At 44.9% G+C, this 21,481-nt stretch overlaps 1 protein-coding gene across 1 annotated transcript in view; it reads left to right on the top strand.

The window, feature by feature from the left end:
* Nucleotides 1-20,973, top strand: part of ONECUT1 (one cut homeobox 1) — a gene marked incomplete at both ends in the record, with an annotated part of 29,269 nt that extends 8,296 nt beyond the window's left edge. The window contains one exon of the mRNA XM_082647616.1: nt 20,681-20,973. Within this exon, the coding sequence (XP_082503742.1) occupies nt 20,681-20,973 (293 nt within the window). The remainder of the gene's footprint in view (nt 1-20,680) is intronic.
* Between the last annotated feature and the right edge of the window lie 508 nt (nt 20,974-21,481).

The raw sequence follows: 21,481 nt of genomic DNA, 5'->3' as shown, positions 1-21,481 counted from the left end.
TGCCTCGATTATGGGTGCAAGTCCACTAGGTCAGTGGACCCAGAATGTGGAAATGTCTGATCCACAGTCATAAACACCAATCTGGAAAGTCTCTGCATAATAAGATCTCGAAATTAGAAAATGTGTGTCTTCCCTCTGGGACTCTCAAAGAGAGTTACTTGTGGAAACTTATTTCTTTTTTACTCAAGACTTAGAGACTTTTTATTGCTCTCTTTTGAGGAAGCAGCCAGAGGGAATGTGAGGCAGTCACAGACCAAGTCTCTCCATCCATTTGTTCACTTAAACAATTATTCACAGGCAAGACCCATCTCATTAGATGTTTTCTGTGGGTAGGACTGGTCCATTGGGAGCCAGCCTGGAGGAGGGCCCAAAGGCCCAAACCTCCCATTCTTTCAGGCATTGGTGTTCTGATCTGCACTTGCACAGCAGTTATATTTCTTGGCTTCACATCAGTGCCTGTCTTGCTATTCCAAGCTTGCCTGTTACTCATGTTTTAGGACTCTGCACTAAAAAATAATAAATTGACTTAAACTCTGTATATATGTTGGCAATCATCCAGAGGGCAACTTACAATTTCCCTCAAGCACCGCAAGTTTCCAGTTACCCATGCGTTTCTCATCTCCCTTTGCATATGCCATAGGGTACGCAGAATCGACAGTTTCTGAAATCGCTGCTTTCATTTTGCATCTGGCGATGACCTCGTAGTCCCAAAGAGAGGTTATCAAAGGAACATAATAAACTCTATGCTTTTCGCTTTCTTTCCTGACGTCTTCTAAAACAGATCAATGGGGGAAATTAAATAAATAAACGAGCGAAGCGCGCCACCTAGTGACCCGTCTGCTCACTGCAGGTGAAGTGCGTGAGAGGAGTGGCTAACGCGATTCAAGTATTGATGGAGTCACAAAAATCGTTCATTAAGGCAATTTAATCTTTACTATTAAATGTCCTTTCAATTCATTTAGGGTAATTAAGATGCAGTTAAAGTGATTAAATTCTAATTACTTATGCTAGACAAAGACATATTTGTCACACTAATGCGGTTAACTAAGGACTCAGAAAGAAAGTTAACATTTACTTCAAATGATGCAACTGGAAAAATCAGTTCCTCTTTTCGTCATTAATCCAGTGAGCTGGGTGATTATGTAATGGCACTACAAGCTCATTAAATAGGGGAAGTGCTGATTAAAATGACTGCTGGGAGGAAAACCTGAACCAGGAGTACCTCGGTGCAGTTTGGTCAGCATTCCTAGCAAAATTACTTGGTGTCCTTTCCCTCCAAGCCCGCCCCCCGCCCCAAAGCAATAAGCAGCTCCTGAGTCTTATCTTGACATTAAAAGAGGGATGCCGGGCTTCCCTGGTGGTGCAGTGGTTGAGAGCCTGCCTGCTGATGCAGGGGACACAGGTTCGTGCCCCCGTCCGGGAAAATCCCACATGCCGCGGAGCGGCTGGGCCCGTGAGCCATGGCCGCTGAGCCTGCGCGTCCGGAGCCTGTGCTCCGCAACGGGAGAGGCCACAACAGTGAGAGGCCCGCGTACCGCAAAAAAAAAAAAAAAAAAGGGATGCCTCTTGGAAAGCTTTTATTGCCAGCCTGCCGACATTCTTAAACCAAAGATATTTTCAAATGGTAAATGGATTCTTGGGGTAGAGAGGAGCAAGGCATTTGGACAGGGGAGGTGGCGGGAGGGTTTCCTGTAGGAAACAGCTCCAGGATGAAGATTTCCACTGCAGGCTTTCGAAGCCACTCTCCTCCACACAGACACCCTTCCTATCAGGCAGTCTTCCTCCCCTCCCCAGTTGCATTTTTACTGCTTCGTATGTGGGGACAGATTCCTTTGTACACATCATGCTTCTTATGCACACTCTGAAGAGCACTAAGTACCTCAGCTGCAAACTGGTCTCTTTTCAGAGTTTTCCGACATTCACAAGTAAAGGCATCTAAGATTATATACCATCGGATTACTGAGGCTCTTTTGCCATAATATCCACAAACAGTTCCCAGCCTCCTACGATAGGTTAATTTTGAGTACTCAGAAGAGGAGGATGAATTGAAATTTCACTGCATTTGAAGTTGGCCTTCCTCATAAAATGGCTTCTTAAGCCCACGCCTATCATTTGCCTGGGGGGATGATCCAAGGATGAGGATGATCCGTCAAAAAATTGGGAATTAATTTCCCCAGGGGATCAGTGTCTTTTAATACTGTTAAATTTGCCCATTGAAAACCATTACTATGGAGATTGCATCTTTCCCCTATTTATCCCATTGAAATTCAGTATTACTGTTTACTTCACAAGAAGCTGAAGTTATCAAATTCATCAGTCACAGAAGTCAAATAACTACCTTTTAAAGATAAGTTGTCAGTTATTTGAATATTTACGGAGTCATTTTTAATTTACTAGGTTGTGTTATCTTAAATTACTAAACCAAATAAACACATTAAAAAAAAAACAAACAAACCTAGACTAAGCAATGAGAGCCCCAGAGACAGGTTCTTGAACTAATTAGCTCTGAGACCTTGTCATTTAACCTTTCTGGGTCTCAGTCTCCTTAAATGTAGAATGAAGGATTTGGCCTTAGGGTCCTTCCAGATCCCACATTCTATGAATGATTGCCTTCTATGATGACTGTGTATCCATGACAGTCTCTCTTCTCAATTTAATGCTCTGTCCCAAAGTCAGGATTCAACAAGGTGTAAGTCCCTGGCGCGCCCATCTCTTGGGCAGAGTCTCAGATCAGGCTCTCCTATCAGATGGCCAGTAGGAAAGAGCCTTTCCAGTCAGGAGCACTGCCTTCTGGCACAAAAATATTTCAGCTTGAGGTTACAATACCTGCGTTGGTAAGGGTATGGATCATCAGGAATTCATGCACTGCTGGTGGGGATGTAAATTGCCACCGTTGCTTCAAAAGATAATTTGGCTTATAAACCTGAACCCACAGCTGAATGAAGTCTACCCCTTGGTATATACCCTAGATACCCCTTGGTATATACCCTAGATAAGCTCACAGGTGCTCCTGAAGATGAGTACAAGGATGGTCTGTAACAGCGTTGCTTCTAAGAACAAATAACCAGAAACATCCCAACTGCCCACTGACGAGGAATGCAGGAATAAACTGTGCTGTATTCATATAATGCAGGAGTATATTGGAGTGATGAAAATGAATGAGCCACAGCTATACACAACAGCATAGTTGAGTCTTAGGAACAGTGTTGAATTTCTTTTTTTTTTTTTAAAAAAAAAAAGAACAAGCTATAGAAAATCACACCATAACAATACCATTTTTACAAGGCTTAAAAACAAGAAATGCTAAACAACTTATTGTTTAGAGATACGTAAGTATGTGGAAAAAACAAGTTAATAATAAACTCAAGTTCCTAAGAGTGGTACCTCCGGTAGGGAAAGGCTAGAGATAAAAGGAGAGAACACCCTTGTAGCTTCACAGACAGCAGATGTTCTAGTTCTTTTGTCAGGTGCTGCCTTCACCAGTGTTCATTTAGTTCCTGTGCTTCCTATCTTAAATATACATGTTTTGTAACAGGTAAATATTATTTAATTTTAACTTTGGGGAGGAAAAAGATTGTTTCTGTCTGATTCCCCAACCCGAACAACTTGGACCAAATAAACCCCAGGACATTTCAGTTGTCATTTACACAGTTCTTAGCCCTGTACTAAATGTCAGCTCTCTTAGGAATTATATCTGGCCAACTGTGGACAGGGCATAAGATGTGAAAGAGGAAATTTCATTAGATATGGAAAGAGTGGTTTTTTCTTTATTCATTTGAGTACAGCCATGACAGTGCTGTGCTCAGTACTGGGGATGTACTGAGCACAAACAAATCTTTTGGAGCTCATAGTCTAGGGGGGAAGAGAGACAAATAGCTTGGTTGCTTTTTTGTGCCAAGAAGGAACGGTTTAGGGTGTGATGAAGGAATAGTTTTGAAGCTCTGGAAAAAAAAAAAACAGGACTTGGTCAGAAATGGGGAAAGAGGTTTTCAGGCAGAGGGAACAATAGCATGTGTGGATGCCGTGGGTAAAACCCCTTTGCAGAAGATTTCTTGGATCAGAATTATTGTATAGCTGGAAGCTTGTTTCTTCCCCAGCGCGGCTGAGTGAAACGATGCCTTCCCATCAGTAACAAAAGCTTTCTCCAAGGCTGTAGTTTTTTGTAGTGGGGAGGGGTGGGCGGAGAGTTTCATATTCCTCAAATCAGGTTGGTGGCAGAGAGGTGGCAAGAAAATATATGCTGATTAAAAAGCCTCCCAGGTGATTCTACTATAACTCCAAGTTGATAATTAGAATATTGATATTGAGCACTACTATGTATAAAATAAACAACAAGGACCTACTGTATAGCACAGAGAACTGTATTCAATATATTGTAATAACCTATAATGGAAAAGAATCTGAAAAACTATATATATATATATATATATATATATAACTGAATCACTTTGCTGTACACCGGGAACTAACACAACATTGTAAATCAACTATACTTCTATTAAAAAAAGAATATTGATATTGAGAATTTAAGAGCAAATGACTTATATTTTTGCCCCTTTGTTATTTATTTTACCCTTTTTCTGGAATAACCTATAGTTCCATAGTTTTATGTATATTTTTTAATGATATATAATATATATAAATATTATATCATTATATAATATTTTACTTCTTTTATCTCTTTTGAGGTTAAAAGTTCACTCAAAAGTTCAATATTCCTAATTACTTAGCCATAAAAAGAAACAAAATTGAGTTATTTGTAGTGAGGTGGATGGACCTAGAGACTGTCATACAGAGTGAAGTAAGTCAGAAAGAGAAAAACAAATACCGTATGCTAACACATATATATGGAATCTAAAAAACAAAAATGGTTCTGAAGAACCTAGGGGCAGGACAGGAATAAAGATGCAGATGTAGAGAATGGACTTGAGGACACGGGGAGGGGGAAGGGTAAGCTGGGGTGAGGAGAGTGGCATGGACATATATACACTACCAAATGTAAGATAGATAGCTAGTGGGAAGCAGCCACATAGCACAGGGAGATCAGCTCAGTGCTTTGTGACCACCTAGAAGGGTGGGATAGCGAGGGTGGGAGGGAGACGCAAGAGGGAGGAGATATGGGGATATATGTATATGTGTAGCTGATTCACTTTGTTATACAGCAGAAACTAACACACCATTGTAAAGCAATTATACTCCAATGAAGATGTTAAAAAAATTCAATATTCCTGTAAGAATGATTGTATCCATACTCTCCTCCATCTGAAAAACTCTTACTGTTCTCTGGGTCCTTACTACTCAGTGTGGTCCCCAGACCAGCAGCAGAACATTAGGAAATGCAGTCTCTCAGGATCCACCCCAGACCTACTGAATCTGAACCTGCACCTTGACAAGATCCCTAGGAGATTCATGTGCACATTCAAGTCACTGAGGGTCATATTACATCATTCAAAAGGTCCATTTTCCTTCATTTGCCCTCAGGCTGATGGAGTACCTCCTATGTGAAGGGTGCTGGGCCAAGTACTGGGGCTCAAAAGAGGCACAACGTGCCGTATCCTGGAGGAGCTCACGGGAGGATGTGTGCGGGGAAACAAATACGTACAATGTCCTTGATAAGTGCTGGGATAGGCAGGAAAACAGTTATGTGGGAGCAGGGAGGAAACTGGAAAGAAGACTGAAAAGAGAGTACATAGAATCTTGTATGCCTGTGCCATCCAAGGGACTTGGGTCTGTAACAGCAGGAGCTGAAGGAAGTTGTGACCTCTAGTAGAGTGAAGTTGTCAGGCTTGTGCTTTTGAAAGGCAGCATAGTGTGAGCCGATAGGAGAAGTAGCAGCAGCAGGGGACTAGCTAGGAGGGTGGCAATAGATGATGAGGGTCGGATTGCCTGCCATTGTCAGCAGAGATGGAGAAAATATATATTCTTTTTCAGATTCTTTTCCATTATAGGTTACTACAAGACACTGAATATAGATCCCCATGCCATACAACAGTTCCTTGCTGTTCATCTATTTTATATTTTGTAGTGTGTATCTGTTAATCCCAAACACGTGCACATAAACATGCTTACATACATATTTTTTAAATCATGAGTTCGCACAAGTACCTCCACATCTAATTGCAATATATCCCCGTAGGATTTCTTCTTGCCTACCCTCATTCCATAATTGTGTGTCCCTTCCTCTACAGTGAGAACCCTGGCACTCAATAACATATCCAGCCCCCAGCACACACACACACTTACTCATTTGCTCAATCCTAAAATACATCTAAAGTAAGTTCAAAATTGCTTCAGCCATACCTGTAAAATAAACAAACCTGCTAAAAAATTTTTCTGTAACATTCATTTTCAATTCTTCCCCCATTCATATGCCCCAACATCACTTGGGAACTTGCTAGAAATCCTGCTGATTCAGAAACTCAGGGGAAGAGCCCAGTAATCTGTCTTCTTACAGGCTCTCTAAATGATTCTAAAGCATACTAAAGTTTGAGAAGCACAGCCTGAAATATGCAGAACAGGTTTGTGCTGTGTGTGTGTGTGTGTGTGTGTGTGTGTGTGTGTGTGCCTTTGTGCCAACATGTTATTATGTAAAATAATACTTTAAAAGATCCTAAATGTAGCAACCATAGAACAGGTGCAGTGCAGACTAATCACAGTCCTTTTGTCAGCATGCGTGTGGAGGTGTGATGTAAAAGAAGATAAGCCCCCAGTTATTTGTTTCTGTTCCGTTGCCAGCCTGGTGGATAATCAGGAGGAAGAGGGAGGCATGGGTGTGAAGTACCCTCATTTGCCAGAGGGGGTGCTCTCCAGCTCCACAGCGGCCGCCCCTCTGCCCCTTGGCATTAGGAAGTTCTATCAGTTAATGACAGAATCTCCTCCAACTTTATTCTAAATTACCTGGGAAACTTGTTTAAAATGTGTGTTTCTGAATCCCATTCTCTCAGAGAATCTAATTCAGTAGGGATAAGATAGGGTTCCGGAATATACGTTTTGAACAAGCCTCCCCGTCATGCTCCCAGGTGATGTTGATGTGTTTGACCCACGCCTTACAATTTCTGCTCTGGACTCTAGACCCTGTTTACTCAGAGTGCCATCCTGGACCAGCAACTGAGCAGTGAGCAACTGGGAGCTTGTTAAATGTGCAGAATCTCAGGCTCTGCCCAAAGCTGCTGGATCAGAATCTTCATCTTAACAAAATGTCCAAATGACTCAAGTTTGTACACTCAAGTTTGAGAAGCACTAATTTAGAATAGTGGTTCTCAGCCTAGCCTATGTGTTAGAATCACCCGGGGACTCTAAAAGGACTGTGTCTCGAATGTCTCCCCATGTTCTCTGGGGCCACATCTGACTTATTTATCCAACAAGGATGCTGAGTATGCCAAAGAAATAATCCATGGTCTACTCTTACAGAATCCATGGATTCCTAGTGAGAGAGATGGGTAGGTAATAACTAATTATCTGGGGAGCTCTATGGGCACAGGAGACCACAATTCACCCCAGATGAGAAGGGATGGAGAAGCCTTAACAGAAAATGAAATGCTTGAGCTGGGCCTTGATTACATAGGGACAAGAAAGAGAAGGAAGGACATTCTGGGTGAGGGGACAGCTTGAGCAAAGGAATAGAGGTGTGAACATTCATAATGTATTTAGGACTGACTTCTGAACAGTGTGGCTCAGTGTGGATGGTGGGTGAGCAGTTGTGGGAAGTGAAGTGGAAAAGGTGATTGGGGTCAGAGGGTCAAGGTCCTTGAATATCTTAATGGAGCGGCCAAGAAGGGCTTTCCTCTCAAGCTTACTAGAGACCCTTGTGAAGCCAATTGTATACTACATGTGTCATTGGGAGAACAGCATTTACAATTGACTCTACAGATGATTTTCCAGAAATGCAAACAAGGAAAACCACTAATTTGAAAGTAACTGTGAAAAATGTCTGATGACTTGGCGAAAAGTCAAAATTGTAGGTTATTTTTTAAGGAGTTCCATTTTATAACTTCCAATTGCTGTGAATATTATAAAGTGTTATATATGGCTATTAATTAAAGAAATGGGATCAATAAGCTAAGACTTACAATTCACAATAGGCCTGCATGAGATAATAATGCATAATAAGCATGTAATTCATCAGGTCTGCCATTTGTTTTGACTGTTTTGCAGAATCAACATCATAACTAGGGCATCAATATCACATATTTCCAATTATTATTATTATAGCCCAAACTATTGAGGGGCTCTTTAAGATGAGGGAGACTGATGTGATAAAACCCCAATGGATCAGGCATTAACAGAAGTTTAGGAATTTAAAAATCAGAATTCCTGAGCCAACCTTTCATTAAAGAGCCACATTACCTTTTGCTACTGACTGAAGGAGCAGGTGCGAGGCAGCAGCTTTTCTTCCCACCGGTTCTTCTGAAACTGCAATGCAGGGAAAGAGCTTCGAGGAGGGAAGGGTCTGGTGGTCATGTCTCTTCTGGTGAGTCTCAAAAAGCTTGGGCCTGTGCCCAGGAAAATGTGTGCATGTGACAGTGAATGGCCAGCAAGAGGATGGATGCAGGTATCACAGGGGTATGAAAATGCATTCATTTAACAGGATTCTCAGTTCACCTTTCTGTTTCATGTTCAGCCTGTACCACAGGGAACACTGAAAAAATGAGAGAAGACAAAGCAGAACTAAGATAGTCTAGAATCACACAAAAAGGGCTGTTTCAGGAGCCATGGAAAGTGAAAGCTGGTGTGATTCTCTGATGTCCTCCCAGTCTGTGCCTGAGGAATACCTGAGCCCCAGCTCCTCCACACCATCACCACCACCACACCATCGCCTCCTCCACACCATAACCTCCACACCATCACCACCACCACACCATCGCCTCCTCCACACCATCACCTCCACACCATCGCCTCCTCCACACCATCACCACCACCACACCATCGCCTCCTTCACACCATCACCTCCACACCATCACCTCCACACCATCACCACCACCACACCATCGCCTCCTCCACACCATCACCTCCACACCATCACCACCACCACACCATTGCCTCCTCCACACCGTCACCTCCACACCATCACCACCACCACACCATCACCTCCTCCACACCATCACCTCCACACCATCACCACCACCACACCATCACCTCCTCCACACCGTCACCTCCACACCATCACCACCACCACACCATCACCTCCTCCACACCATCACCTCCTCCACACCATCACCTCCACACCATCACCACCACCACACCATCGCCTCCTCCACACCATCGCCTCCTCCACACCATCACCACCACCACACCATCGCCTCCTCCACACCATCGCCTCTTCCACACCATCGCCTCCTCCACACCATCGCCTCCTCCACACCATCGCCTCCTCCACACCATCACCTCCACACCATCGCCTTCTCCACACCATCACCTCCACACTGTCACTGGACCCTGCTCTGGCACTTTTCTCAGATCCACCATTTACTATTAGGGTGACCTTGGGCCAATCCCTTAACCTCTGAGCCTCAGGCTGTGCATTTGTAAACAAACGTAAACTTTTTTTTTAACCACCACCACGATTTTATTCTTAAATAAATGCTCAGTCTAAAGCCAGGTTAGGCAGACAGGTGGGTGGAGATCAGAAGAAGTGCAGATCGTGGGCACCTGTGAGCAGTGGGGCTGCCCAGGGAAGCAGCCTACAGCTGTAATAGCACCTGCTTCCCACAGTTGTTGAGTGACATCATAAGGTGATACATGTGTGTGGCTTAGCACAGGGGAAGCAGCTGTACATTTCAGCTGATCCTCTTCCATCCCCCCCAGGCCCAGGCAGCCTCTGCCCTCCTTTGATCATAAAGTCCAGTAGCCCTGCCTCTTGGGCTACAGCTGTGGAGCTGTCCCTAGAGAAGAGAGCTTGATGGAAATATGTTATATGCTGTCTCCGGAAGGACTCCAGGCAGCAGATGGGAGGGAAGGCAGGTCTCTGTCCTGGACAGCTCAGTTATAGAAGCAAACAGGATGGGGTTGTGAGAGCTTCGGGCGACTCTTCCAGCCTGTGTGTGATGCAGCAGACCTCTCTTGGCTTTAGCTGCTCCCCATCTTTCCTTCTCCTTTGGGTCAGCTCAGTTTTCTTTTGCTTCCTCTCAGAGCCGATATCCACACGGAGACAGCGTCTAGTGCTCCTCTGTCCCCCTACTGAAACTAGACTCACTCTGGTCCCCCTCCCAGGCCAGCGTGGGTCTTCCGTGCCCTTCCCGGCCTGAGCTCCCTTCATGCAGCCCGATTTCCTGGATGGGCCAACTGCCATCCTTTCAGCCAGAGCCTTCTGGCTGACAACAGGCCTGCCGCCTGGCCGGCTACCTGCTCCTACCCCACGCACTGTGGCTCTGGGTTCCCGGGCTCCCCTCACCAGCTACTCCTGCCCGTGTAACCATCCTAGGGAAAGTTTTCACGATGTGTCCACCATGCTGGCATCTGCCTCCAGGACACAGTGGAGTTGGAGGTCACCCAATGAGCCAGCCTGCGTGCCCATAGGCGAGTCTCCTGACCTCTTTGACATTGTTTCTTCGCCTACAGAAAAAGACATAATACCCATTTCTACCTCACCTGAGTTTTGTGGGGATCACGTGGGAAGGTTTAATGGAGGTGATTTAAGTACCATAAAGCAAGATACAGGGGTGAGTTATAGTGATCATTCTTGACTAAGAACGTCTGCTCTTTGCATGTTTTTATTAGGTCTTTCACACTCATGCCCAGATGAGTTTCCATAGGTGCTTGAGTTACCCACAAAGTCACAGATACCAGAAAAGCTAGCTTGTGTCCAGCAGGTTGTATCGGCCCCACCTCCCTCTCCTGGGCATCACTGTTTCCAGATAGTCTGTGCAGGAGTTCCCTTCCCATGTAAAGGCTGCCCGTGGCCATATCAGTTAGAACTCACCGGAGTAGCTTTTCAAATTGTACTTTATACTGTGTTCTCCAAATTTGCTGCTTAAGAGCTGACAAAACAACTGGGGGCCTGGCTTATAAAAATATGCACAGGACAGCACAGTAAGTCAAGGCAAAGCAGATAACACTATGAGCCAGCACTCCTGGAGTCTGAGCTCTAATCCTGAAGCTGTGGCAGCCCACCCACTGGCTCTGTGATCTCCACAGGATGGGTGCTGGCCTGTAAAATGGGCTTGGGAACCTGCCACGTTCACTTCCATGGTTCCTCCATTCTTGTTTTACTGAAATCTGTTTTATTTGTATGCTTGTTCCTCCACGAACATGTATTGTCTTGTAGAGTTTACTTTGAAAAGCAGTTTCAGCTGTCAAGAGACAGTGTTTGGGGGCTCAGTAGACATGAACAGCAACCCCCCTTGTCCCTGCCCCAGTCCAGAGGAGGTTTCCTCTCGGTGGCAAGTGGGAAGTGAGAGCAGAGGGCTCACCCTGTATGCACGCCCAGCTACTTCTTTCTTAAATAGTTTTACTAAGAAGTAATTTACATACCATACAATTTACCCATTTAAAGAGTATAAGTCAGTGGTTTTTAATATACTCACAGAGCTGTGCAACCGTCACCACAATCAATTTTAGAACCTTTTTATCACCTCCCCCAAAAGAAACCCCATACCCGTTAGCAGTCCCACCCATTTCCCCCCACTACGTACTCAGCCACAGGCAACCACCAACTTCTTTCTGTCCCTACGGATTTGCCTATTCTGGCCCCGCTGCTTTTTTATCCTTTTTCTCTGTCCCCGAAGCCCCAAGCTCCCCAGAGCAGGGTGTGCAGGAATGTTACTACCAAGTCGGTCAGGAATCTGGGTAGAATTTCAGAGTGTGCTTTGTGCCTTCCCAGTGCACCCTACCTTCCCTGGAGGCACTGGAGCAGCAAAGGAGCTGAGGGCCCTAGCAGCTGCCTGGACCCGCCTCCTCCAAATCCAGGCCGGACCTCCCCTGAGTGACTTGGGACATCGCAGGCTTACCTGTTCAAGAGCCCTTGGCCCTGCAGGTTGCAGTTTTCAGCACTGGCACCGGCCTTCAGGGGGAAGACGCTGCGTTGCTAGCAGGCCCCTTGAGATGACAGGGCAGTTTCACCATGCCCTGGAATCCCAGCCCTTTCCCTTACTGCTCCCTGGCCCACCTCGCCTCAATCACATTAGGACAGCAGACCCTGGAGCAGTTGTATGGAGGAAGTACACGGCCATAGTGCAAGGACTCTCAGGGTAGAAGCCACATGTGATTGGGGAAGCTGCAGGCATACAGTCTCCTTCCTCAGTCCCTTAGAGTCAGACCACCAAATAAATGTGATTTGAATCACCCAGGCCTGGCTCTGTCTCAGCCCCGCCCGCGCAGGCCTTTCATCCTGCCTCTCTAGGACTCACCATCCAGACCCTGAGGCCCAAACTGTCCTCTCCTCAGGTTAAATTCCCAAATTTCCTATTAGATTCGATGCCTCACAGAGCTGTTGCTAAAATTAAATAATGTCTCTACAGTGACAGACCCATGGCTTACCATTCATCTGGCTGCATCCCCATCTTATTCTAGCAGATACTGTGGCTCCCCGGTCACTTGTCTGTGCATCCACCACACACACACATTTCTCCATATTCCTCTTCAGTATAACTAAGATCAGTGAAATTGTGATTACAGTTTATGAAGTTCAATTTTCGGGTCTTACCTGGTAGTATTGTTTACTAAGCACACAGGTCTTGTTCCCTTTCCTACCTCACCTGCAAGTGTTCCGCCCCAAAAGTCTTCTCTCCCCACTGCCTGCCAGGAGGGAGAAGGAGGTGGTGGCACAGGGATGGCCTTACAAAAGGGGGGAGGGGGCCCGGGAGGGGCCAGCTAGAGTGAACCGTTCAACGCTCACACTTCTCTGAGTGCCCATTTATGACATAGAAATCTGAACTGTACATCTTCCCTCTGGAGTCATGTTGACTTTACATACGTCAAGTCATAGAGCTGCACCTAGAAGGGGTTGTAAGTTATTTAGTCAAGTCCCTTCATTATACAGTTGAGGAAGCTGGACCCAGCCTGGTTAACGGGTTTAACCCAGCCATTCACCTAATTAATGACAGAGCCAGAACCCTAAACTTTTAACAACTAGAGCAGTGTTTTTACAGAACCTTCCTCCCTCATAGACTGGGAATATAACGTACACTCTCATTCTACCTGGACCCTTGGCGTTCCTTCCATAAGGGCATGTTGAAACATACACTACTGCCCCCAGGAAGACAGCCTCTTCTAATCCACAATTCCATCCTATGTGAAGCAGCCAACTCTGGGACAAATATGCCAAGAACCTCAGGAAGCAAGTTAAGCAAATTTTCCTACATTTTTAATGAAAAAGTAGAAACTAGTAAAAATATAGAGTACCTATTGTTTAATGGCTCAGAGTCCTAGGAGTGCAAATGCATAACTGTTCACAGGGTCTGTGGTAGTTGCTGTTGTTATTGTTTTAATCTCTAAAGCTTATGAGGTCGAAACAACTGTGAGGAATGTGAGTTTGTGTTTGATCACCTTCATTCAGGTGAACGTGGATCTGGATTATTTGCAGGACTGGCTGGTGTCCCTGCAGAGCCATTACCTGCTCTTTTTGAGAAGCCATAAGGATGGAGAAGGCGAATGGAATAGTCAATATAGTGGCTATATATTCTAAAAGACAGAGTAAGGTTACCTTGGAAATTTTTTAACTGAGATAATATTAGACTTTGGAAACCAGGAAAGACACTACAGGGGTGTATTCATTGACTCACAGGGCTTTCAAGCCTGCCGGGGCCTTAGAATACTGCCTGCTCATTGAAAGGATGCAGAAAAACAGATCAAGTCATGTGTCCAAGTTTATACCACAGGCTAGAGACAGAGCAAAGACCTGAGCCTGCTGTGTAAATTCAATGTTTATACTTGCATCTTGACCAAAGAAAAAAGGAAGGATCTGAAAATTAATTTGCAAACATCTAAAACACTTCTTAAGCGTTTATAGTTTTAACAATCACTTCAGCATAGCTTATCTTATTTAACGCTTATTATAATCCTGTGAGGAAGGAAGGCCATTGTCCTCTGTTTTGCAGCTGGGTAAACTCAGGCCCCAGAAGGCGATGGGCTTGCCCAAGATCACACATCTATCAGTGGCCACAGAGCTAGGCCTTGAGCTTGTGTCCTGTGAGCCCAGGTTCATCTAAGAAGTTGTATTGTAAGTCCGTCTGGCTTTATAAATGTCTCCCAGGCCCACATGTCTGTGCCTACTTATTTTTTTTTAATTTGGTACAACAGATCTTTTTTTGGTAATTGTTATTGAACTATAGTTGATGTACAACGTTGTGTTGTTTTCAGGTGTAGAGCAACGTGCCTGCTTGTTCCCAGACAAATTCTTGGCAGACTTTTGCATAGTTCAATCAGCAGTTTAGATGTTGTAATGTGCTTTGTGACGTTAAATCAGGAAAATGAACATAAGTTGATATACAAATGCTTGGCTGACAGCCGATTCTAGGATGTTACTGTATATCATGTTTTATAAAGTGTATTCTAAGACAGGGCTTCTTAAACAGTGAAGGAGTAGTTGTTTGTTTCCAATTTCCATCTGTTCTGGACCAATAGTTTTGATAATACAATAAAAAATGTATTACTAAAACAATAATCAGAATGTTGGAGCAATGTCAAACTGCCACAAAACTTTCTAATTGCTTATTCTCAATTTTCTGATCTTGCCACAGGTCAGTAACAGTTTACAGACCAACATAGGTCTGGCAACCACATTTTGAGAGACACTGTTCTAAGCAACACCATTCCTGAGAGAAATTCCCTGAATAAAGAGTTGCTTAATCAAATAAGTTTGGGAGACCCAATACGCTAGAAAGTATCAGTGCACATTAGCATATTAAAGGCTCTGAGAAGTCCTGCATTAAAGAAGCTTGCTTAATCATTAATTAACTCAGCATTTCCCAAACTGCCTGACCTTGAAACTCAATATTCATGGAATGCCTTTCAACATCCTGCAGAATTCATATTTCTTGAAATACCCTTGGCTCTGTCCTGCCAACTATGGGCAAAGCATAGACCCCAGTCATGCCTGAGATGAAAGCTTGTCCTTTGCCCACAGCCTCATGCATTGCTTTTTTAAAAAAAAAAATTCTTTATAATCTTTTATTCTTGTGGTGCACAAAATCATTCTCTGCCTTTTACCGTATTCCACGTCTGCTTCTGTCTCCCAAATAGTACTGACTGTAGGTGACCTCATTCCCAGAGAAGATCAAAGTCACCTGAGACAGCCCCACTACACTTTGCCACTGCATCCTGCAAACATATCTGCTTGCCCACCTTCATGGAGGTGACTCATGACGGGTCTTCTTCCTCTTCAGTACTACCTTACACGTGCAACAGGAATCTTCTTCCCTTTAATCCAGTTCTATAATAACTATTCTATCTTTAATGAAAACTGTACACCCACACAAAAAAGTATAACTTACCCATAAAACACATGCAATGCTGTTCCCTAAGCAGCAGTTCCTGTTGTCAGACTTTGCTCCCACTCTCTCTCTCTCTCTCCACTGCACACTTGTGTGGACCAGTTGCTGATTTCCTACCTTATAATGGGTAATCTCTACCTTGAAATGAATTCCATGGGAATGCCAAAGCATTGCTCTCATTTATATTCTCTTAACAGGTCTCACAACTATAATTCTGTAGAAGCTTCTAGAAGCATGATTTTATTTCTGTGGGTTGCTTCTCCTGGGCACCTTGTTGAGGTTACCCACTGACTGTCAACAAGCTTTAGTCCACTCTCCATTCTACAGATATCTCTGCTTCCTTATTCAGCCACTCCAACTTCTGCACAAAGTTCTTTCCAGGTAAAACCACACACATTTAGTCACAGACACCACCCCATCCAGCACCCATATGGGTACTGAGCTTCCCTTATATCCAGGCACTATGCCAGCCTGCCCTGGAGAGACAGGCTCCTTGCTCCAGGAGAATCCCACTTTCCAGGTTCTAACATTGAGAGCTCGGGTCAGGAACTTCCAAACTGCATCTCCACAACATTAGTATTATATGAGACACTGATAGACAGTCTCTACCAAACAAGGTTCTGGAATTAAATAAATTTGGGAAACAAAATTATATTTGTTAAACACATATTACACTTTTCTTTTTTTTTTTTTTTTTTTTTTTTGCGGTATGCGGGCCGCTCACTGCTGTGGCCTCTCCCGTTGCGGAGCACAGGCTCCGGACGCGCAGGCTCAGTGGCCATGGCTCACGGGCCCAGCCGCTCCGCGGTATGTGGGATCTTCCCGGACCGGGGCGCGAACCCGCGTACCCTGCATCGGCAGGCGGACTCTCAACCACTGCGCCACCAGGGAAGCCCACGTATTACGCGTTTTGAGGAAGAGGCTATATAGTAGGTTTTTCTAAATGTACTTGGCCTGCAAACCATCTTTTCAAGTAACTCCTATTTGAGGCAATATCATGCCTCTGATGCCGTTTGGGAAAGGGTGGCTCTGGAGTAGCTTCAGCCCACTCAGTCCTGCCAAATGCTAAGGACCACACTGAAGTCATTCAGATACCCTAGTTATGTAGAAAGTAGATATCTCTTTGTGATTTCCCTTAGTTCTGCCTTTTTTTTAAAGATTTATTTTGATGTGGACCATTTTTAAAGTCTTTGTTGAATTTGTTACAATATTGCTTCTGTTTTATGTTTTGGCTTTTTGGCTGTGGGGCATATGGGATCTTAGCCCCCCGATCAGGGATTGAACCCTCACCCCTTGCATTGGAAAGCGAAGTCTTAACCACTGGACCACCAGGGAAGTTCCTGTTCTGCCTTTTGAATGATAAATAAGTTGAGTCTGCACCCGATGCTCAGTTATTTATTTTTCCATAGGTATGTGTTCTGTGCAATTTTCCATCTAGGTCCCTAATGACTTCCCAGTCTGTATTCCTAACCCAGATCTCTTCCCTGAGCTCCAGGCCCCATATATCCTGCCGTCTGCTGGACAACCCCCTACTGGAGATCTTTAATAGGATGTCCAACACGCATTTCAAATGGATTTGTCCCACATAGAAGTGATTACTGCTCTCACAAAACTCATTTCTCCATCTGCATTCCCTAATGGCCTTATTACTACCATCCAATCAGAAACCTGGGAGATGTTCCGAACTCCAGCCTCCCAGCCAGGTTGTTATTACTGATTCCTCTTGATTCTACCTTCCAAGAAGCTCTTACATTTGCTTCCTATTTTCCATCTTCAACTGCCATTGTCTATCTTGGGGTCCTCGTTACACTGATTTTCTAGTTGGCTTCTGTCTTAGGTCAGGTTTTCTGAGAAACAGACTCTGAGGCTTGCATGCAGGAACGTTATCGAAGAGGGCTATGGAGATTAACCCCTGTAGGGGGAGTGGAGGAAGTAAGACCAGGCAGATGGATTTGAACTTTGATATAGCTGCAAAAATAGCCTCAACCAATCCTACAGGGTGCTCTGGAACTAGATAACCCTTCAGAGTTGTCCCCACTTGATGCAAGGGTTTGGGGTGGGGGAGCCTTAAACCAACACATCCCTACTTTCTTCAGCCTCCACCATCCATACTCCCATCCCCTACTCCCCCCATCCCCCACTGGGTGTGGCTAGTCCCCCAACTGCACCCCAGGGTGGCATAACCTTTGGCCAAGGGCAATTCCCAGTATGGACCTCAGCTGAGAGCCACCAGCCTCTTCCAGCAGGTACAAGAATGAGTGAGTGCCTTAGTCCTGAAGGGGGTCAGAATGGCATACACAGCGTACTGGTCCTGAATCTTCATGCTTTCCAATTCATCCCCCACACTACCACCAGAGGGGTTTTTCTAACCCCACATTTAATCACACGACACTCTTACTCAAAACCTTACCTACAAGATAGTTCAAATTTGATCTCTGTCTACCTGTGAAGTATGTATGTGCTTGCGTGTACTCTTGCCCCACTACCAATCTACTACTACTTATCAGTCCTTTACGAATGCTGTTCCCCCTGCTGGGAATGAGTTTTTCCCACTTTTCTCACTAGCAAACTCCTATTCATCCTTTAGGGCCTAGTGTAAGCACCCCTCTTGTGTGATGCCTTCCTTAATATCCTGAAGCAGAGATAATATCCCATATACTCTTTTCATGCTTTTGCAATTATTTGCTTACATAACCACTAGACTGACCTCCTTAACAGAAAGGCTTGTGTTATATTCATCTTTGAATGTAAGTGAATGAATCAACGAGCCATGTGTATCAGTATTATATAAAGCTGTGTCTACATGGGCTGACTCAAATTAACTAGGCTTGACTTCAGCCTAGTCAGCTTTTATTTTCAGGGACTTAATCTAGTTGCCCAGTGAAGGCTATGGGTTCCTGGTGGGGAGGGACTGTATTTGGGGACTCTCACCTAGTTTAGTATATATAGCTCAATGCTCTGAGGGAGCTGGGTGTTTAATAAATCTTTCCCATTATGTTGATGCTTTCCATCATGGTGGGTAAAGGGCATAGCCAATGATCTATGGAATGTGTTATAAAGGAGACCTGACTAGCCTAAAAATCTCTCTTTTATGACTGAGGTCTCCCCTCATGTCCATTCTGAAATTCTTATTCTTATATTTCCTGATATATTGGACCTGTGGTCCCTGGAGTTAGGCAAATGCACTCTGGGGCCTGGGCAAGCTGATGCACCTGTAGAAGAGAATTTCTATATCTATTTATGTTATTTTACCCCTTTAAAATTTTCTATATTTTGTGTATGCTTTTTAATTATACTACTGTATAATAATACAGTAGTATAGTAACACATGCATATCATTTATAAAGAAATAATGTAAGGCAATGTAATACTCAAAACATTTTTTACTAAATAGCACATGATTAAAAAAACCTGGAGGGCTTCCCTGGTGGCGCAGTGGTTGAGGGTCCGCCTACCGATTCAGGGGACGCGGGTTCATGCCCCGGTCCGGGAGTATCCCACATGCCGCGGAGCGGCTGGGCCCGTGGGCCATGGCCGCTGGGCCTGCGCGTCTGGAGCCTGTGCTCCGCGGCGAGAGAGGCCGCAGCGGTGAGAGGCACGCGTACGGCAAAAAAAAAAACAAAAAAACAAAACAAAACCTGGAGACTCCTAGATTGAACTCCAAAGACTGGAGGCTTCTTCAACCTTTACCCCTTAGCTTTTTAGCTGCTCCGATTGCCTAGCTAATTTGTGCTAACGGGCACCTAAGGCCTTAGGGGAATCCACGATGTGGAGCAACTGGGAATGAAAGGTAGGGGCAGGCTGAAGAGCAGGGCTACCTGGGGAGAGTACAGAGGCTGAATCTAGCCAGAGCTGGTGAACCATCTAAGGAGGAATTGAGAACCTGGGATACAAAAGGACGGGGTGGGGGGTGGGGGCGGAGCAGGAGAGAGCAGTAGGCAGGGCAGCCAGCTGGAGGCGACATGAAAGAGCGACAGTCCCTACCTCCGCCAGGAAGACGCCCTGCCCTGTTTGCCTTTCGCTGTGGTTGGAGCGCACATCAGAGTGTAGCCAGCCAGGTGTGACGGTAGCCACGGCTGTTCCAGAACCCCTACACAGGGGAGCTGCGGGACAGGAAGCTGATTGGAGTTAGGGCGTAGTAGCTAACCAGAGCACTGTTCTTACTTGAGTTGCATGGTTATTTGGGGATGACTGGCAGGGATCCATTGATGGTGGAGATTGGGGACGGGGAGTGGGAGGGAGTCATTAGCAATTCAGTGCCCCTTTGGCAGGTGGAAGCTAGTGATCTACATTAGGTGAGAAAGAGGAGTACAGCACCTGAGGTGAGGAGACCCTGATCCGGCACCAAACCCTGCGGACGTGAGGACCACACTGAGATGATGCACCAGAATAGCTCTAGCAGCCTAGAGGCAGCTTCATGATACAGGACCAAAAGGCGTGCGTAGGGAATGGGCCTTCTCAGTGGAGATGAGGTGAGGGAAGAGGGGGACTCCAAGAGTAAGACTCTCGTGAAGAACAAAAGAGAGGCACACGGAGACCCCAAAGGTGAATGAGGCTAATGTCACAGGTTTTGCCTCAGTGTCGAGGAAGTGGGTTTCACCACAGCTCCCCAAGTCCTGGTTCCACTGAAGAATCAGTGGAAAACTGTTTGATGGGCATGGTAGGACACTCTGTACAGAGTTTTCTTACATACAGTTTCTTAGGAAACACAAAAAATCAGAAAGGGAGCAAATGCAATTCCTTTTTATTTGGTTTTTACACCCTCACGTAAGCTCTTAGTATTCCACTAGCAGCAGACCGTAAATCCTTTGAGGGCTACAACCACGTCTAGGTGATAAAACTTTGCATTTGTAAAGCACTTTAGTTAACATTATCTTTTACATATTATTTCATATATGCTTAGCACACCCAGCAAGGTAGATGTTCTTATATCCACTTTACAGATAGTGATATAAAAATTCAAACAATAAGTTCATTTGTCTAAAACCCAACATTCTGCAGATGAGAAATCAAGGCCCAGGTGTCGGTTAATTGATTTACCACCAACAAAATACAGATACTCATCAAAGCCAGGACCCATGCCCAGGACTCACAGAACTCCACCTTCTTCTCACTCTCCATGCTTTTGGTACACTTCCCTCGCAGACCACGATGGTGCTAAAGTCAGAGGTCAGCAGATGTTATGGGCTGTGCCTTTCTACTCTCGATTCTCCCAGGCAGTCTCTTCTAACACCCTCTGTGCTTCTTTGCAGCATGCAAAAGGAAAGAGCAAGAACACGGGAAAGATAGAGGCAACACACCCAAAAAGCCCAGGTTGGTCTTCACAGATGTCCAGCGTCGAACTCTACATGCAATATTCAAGGAAAATAAGCGTCCATCCAAAGAATTGCAAATCACCATTTCCCAGCAGCTGGGGTTGGAGCTGAGCACCGTCAGCAACTTCTTCATGAACGCAAGGAGGAGGAGTCTGGACAAGTGGCAGGACGAGGGCAGCTCCAATTCGGGCAACTCATCTTCTTCATCAAGCACTTGTACCAAAGCATGAAGGAATAACCACAAACTGAAACCTCGGTGGAAAAGCTTTAAATGAAAAAAAAAAAAAATTTTTAAAGACCAGGACCTCAAGATAGCAGGTTTATACTTAGAAATATTTGAAGAAAAAAAAAAGTGTTATTTATAGTCCAAAGAAACCAAAGACTTAGCTCACCTGCATTCGGACATTGTTTGGAGACACACACTTCAGCCAGGTGATGACTTGGCAAGAAAAATTACTAGCGGGAAGACACCACTGGATCTTACAGCTTTAGTCCATGATCATCCTCGCTGTGCTTGGCTGTTTCGTGGTGTGGAGCATAGTGATTTTGAGCCATTGAGTGGACATCTTTAAGATCAGACTTTCTCATCCACTCCACTGCGCCACGACGGTGTATGGTGTCTCAGTACTGTGTGTGGGTATGTGCATGAATATACACACATACACACACACACCACCACCACCTCCACCACCACCACCATCACCACCACCACCTCCACCACCACCAGTGGTTAGGGAC

The sequence above is a fragment of the Grampus griseus genome, assembly GCF_964374135.1.
Source record: "Grampus griseus genome assembly, chromosome: 2".
NCBI lineage: Eukaryota > Metazoa > Chordata > Mammalia > Artiodactyla > Delphinidae > Grampus > Grampus griseus.
The sequence above is the reverse complement of the archived record's forward strand: the minus strand, read 5'-3'. Positions and strand labels throughout refer to the sequence as shown.